Genomic DNA, 2,368 nt, shown 5'->3' with positions numbered 1-2,368 from the left:
GGTGAAGGGGGCAGGCCTGGATAGTTGGAAGCCCTTAGCCCACGACTGCACTCAGGCGGCGAGTCTAATATTCAGTCGCTCTCTGGTGACGGTGCCGTGAGACCAGAATTCGGCAGCTGGACCCGTGACTGTGCTGGCCTATTGAGGACACCCAGCCCACCCCACATGGGGAGGCCCCTAGAAAAGGTGGGGTAAACATCGGACACGGCAAACCTGTCTGGTCAGCTCACCGCGGCTGGCGGACATCCTACTAATACGGTCGAAACAACAAGAAAAAAATATTAACCTTAGGTGCGTGGAACATCCGCACCCTCCAAGACGTGACGAACACCAACCGCCCGGAACGACGTACAGCCCTCGTCTGCAAGGAGCTAGCCCGCTTCAATGTTGATATGGCGGCTCTTGGCCAGACCAGACTACCCCAAGAGGGCAACATTAGGGACGCTGGAACAGGCTACACCATCTTCTGGAAAGGCAAGGCCCTAGAGGAGCCTCGCATCCACGGTGTCGGCTTCACCATCTGTTCCCAGCTAGTGCAGCAGCACAACCTCGCTCCCAAGGCCATCAGTGAGCGCCTGATGACTGTCCGCATCCCCATCACGCGGGACAGACACCTCACCCTGATCTCTGTCTACGCCCCGACTATGACCTCAACCAATGATGACAAAGCTGCCTTTTACACCCAGCTCGACCGCACCATCCAGGCAGTGCCTGCCAATGACAAGCTCGTTGTACTTGGAGACTTTAATTCCCGAGTAGGCAAAGACCATCGTCTGTGGGAGGGAATCATCGGCCGCCATGGCATTGGAAATTGCAACGCCAATGGCCAACTCCAACTGGGTCTGTGTGCAGAACACCAACTTGTGGTAACCAACACCATCTTCCAGTTACCAAAGCGACAAAAGACCACATGGAGACACCCACGGTCTAAACACTGGCACACCCTGGACTACGTCCTGACCAGAGCCAGAGACCGAGGAGACGTCCGCATCACCCGATCCATGCCTGGAGCGGACGACTGCTGGACAGACCACAGATTCCTTATCTCCCGACTCTCCATGATGACCCTACGACCACCCAGAAGGGCACCTGAAAGCGTACCACACCAACGCTTTGATTGTAGTAAGCTCTGAAACCCACAGGTGGCACAGAACTACAAGAAAGCCTGCGAACAACACCTCGCAGACCCCGTGGGTCAGGCCACTTTTGAGCACCACTGGACCACCCTCAGAAACGCCATGGCACGTGCTGCGGAGGAAACACTAGGCTACACCACCAAGAAACGGCAGGATTGGTTTGATGAGAATGATGCTACCATCTCTCTTCTCATTGAAATCAAACGACAAGCACGCCTGTCTTTGGAAAACCAACCAACATCAGCTAACAAATGTGCTCACAAGGTGGCTGAAGCTGGTTGCCAAAGAGGGATCCGTGAAGCCCAGAACACCTGGTGGCAAAGAAAAGCTGCAGAAATACAGAGCTTCGCTGACCAACGTGACCTGCGTAGCTTCTATGCAGCAACAAAGGAAATATTCGGTCCCACACGGTCATCAGTGGGCAGCCTGAAGGACGCGGATGGGGCCACGACCATCACCGACAGCAAGGGCATCCTGGCCAGGTGGAGGTCTCACTTTGAGAACCTCCTCAATGACCAAGCAGACACCTCAGACGATCTCCTGCAAATGACCCCGCAGCATCCCGTCCGTCACTGGATGGCACTACCACCCTCCATCCATGACTTCAACAAGGCCCTGCCGCGCATGAAGCCCGGCAAAGCCCCAGGGCCAGACAACATCCCGTTGGAGCTCCTCACTCACGGTGGCCTCGGTTTGATAAACCGTTTGATGCTCCTTATACTGAAAATATGGGAGACCAAGACCCTCCCCAGTGACTTCTGCGATGCAAACATCGTTACCATCTTCAAGAAAGGAGACAGGGAGAACTGTAACTACTACCGGGGAATATCACTACTAAGCATCGCTAGTAATATTTTCGCTCGGATTTTCCTTGACCGCCTCCTTATTCTTGCAGAAGACGTCCTGCCAGAGTCCCAGTGTGGCTTTCGACCTTCCCGCGGGACCATAGACATGATCTTCTGTGCGCGACAACTACAAGAGAAGAGCCTCGAACAGCAACAGCCCATAATGTTTATCTTCTGAGATTTGAAAAAGGCCTTCAACAAAGTACCTCGACCTGCCATGTGGGCTGTCCTCAAAAGATATGGCTGCCCACCCGATTTTGTCTAGCTGGTGCGTGCCCTCCATGACGGAATGGTTGGGAGAGTCTGCCACCAGAACTCTCTTTCAGACCCATTCCCCATCAACGGCGGCATAAAGCAGGGCTGTGTTCTGGCCAAAACGTGTTTCTC

General features: G+C 54.3%; 1 protein-coding gene across 1 annotated transcript; it reads left to right on the top strand.

Moving 5' to 3' along the window:
• The first annotated feature begins 1,061 nt into the window (after positions 1-1,061).
• On the top strand, positions 1,062-2,159 carry LOC137635380 (uncharacterized). The gene is made up of 2 exons (XM_068367848.1): positions 1,062-1,122; positions 1,660-2,159. The coding sequence occupies exons 1-2, from the start codon at positions 1,062-1,064 to the stop codon at positions 2,157-2,159; spliced, it is 561 nt and encodes a 186-aa protein (XP_068223949.1).
• The last annotated feature ends 209 nt before the right edge of the window (positions 2,160-2,368 follow it).

The sequence above is a fragment of the Palaemon carinicauda genome, unplaced genomic scaffold (genome assembly GCF_036898095.1).
Source record: "Palaemon carinicauda isolate YSFRI2023 unplaced genomic scaffold, ASM3689809v2 scaffold1192, whole genome shotgun sequence".
Classification (NCBI taxonomy): domain Eukaryota; kingdom Metazoa; phylum Arthropoda; class Malacostraca; order Decapoda; family Palaemonidae; genus Palaemon; species Palaemon carinicauda.
This window is presented reverse-complemented; position numbering and strand designations above follow the sequence as displayed.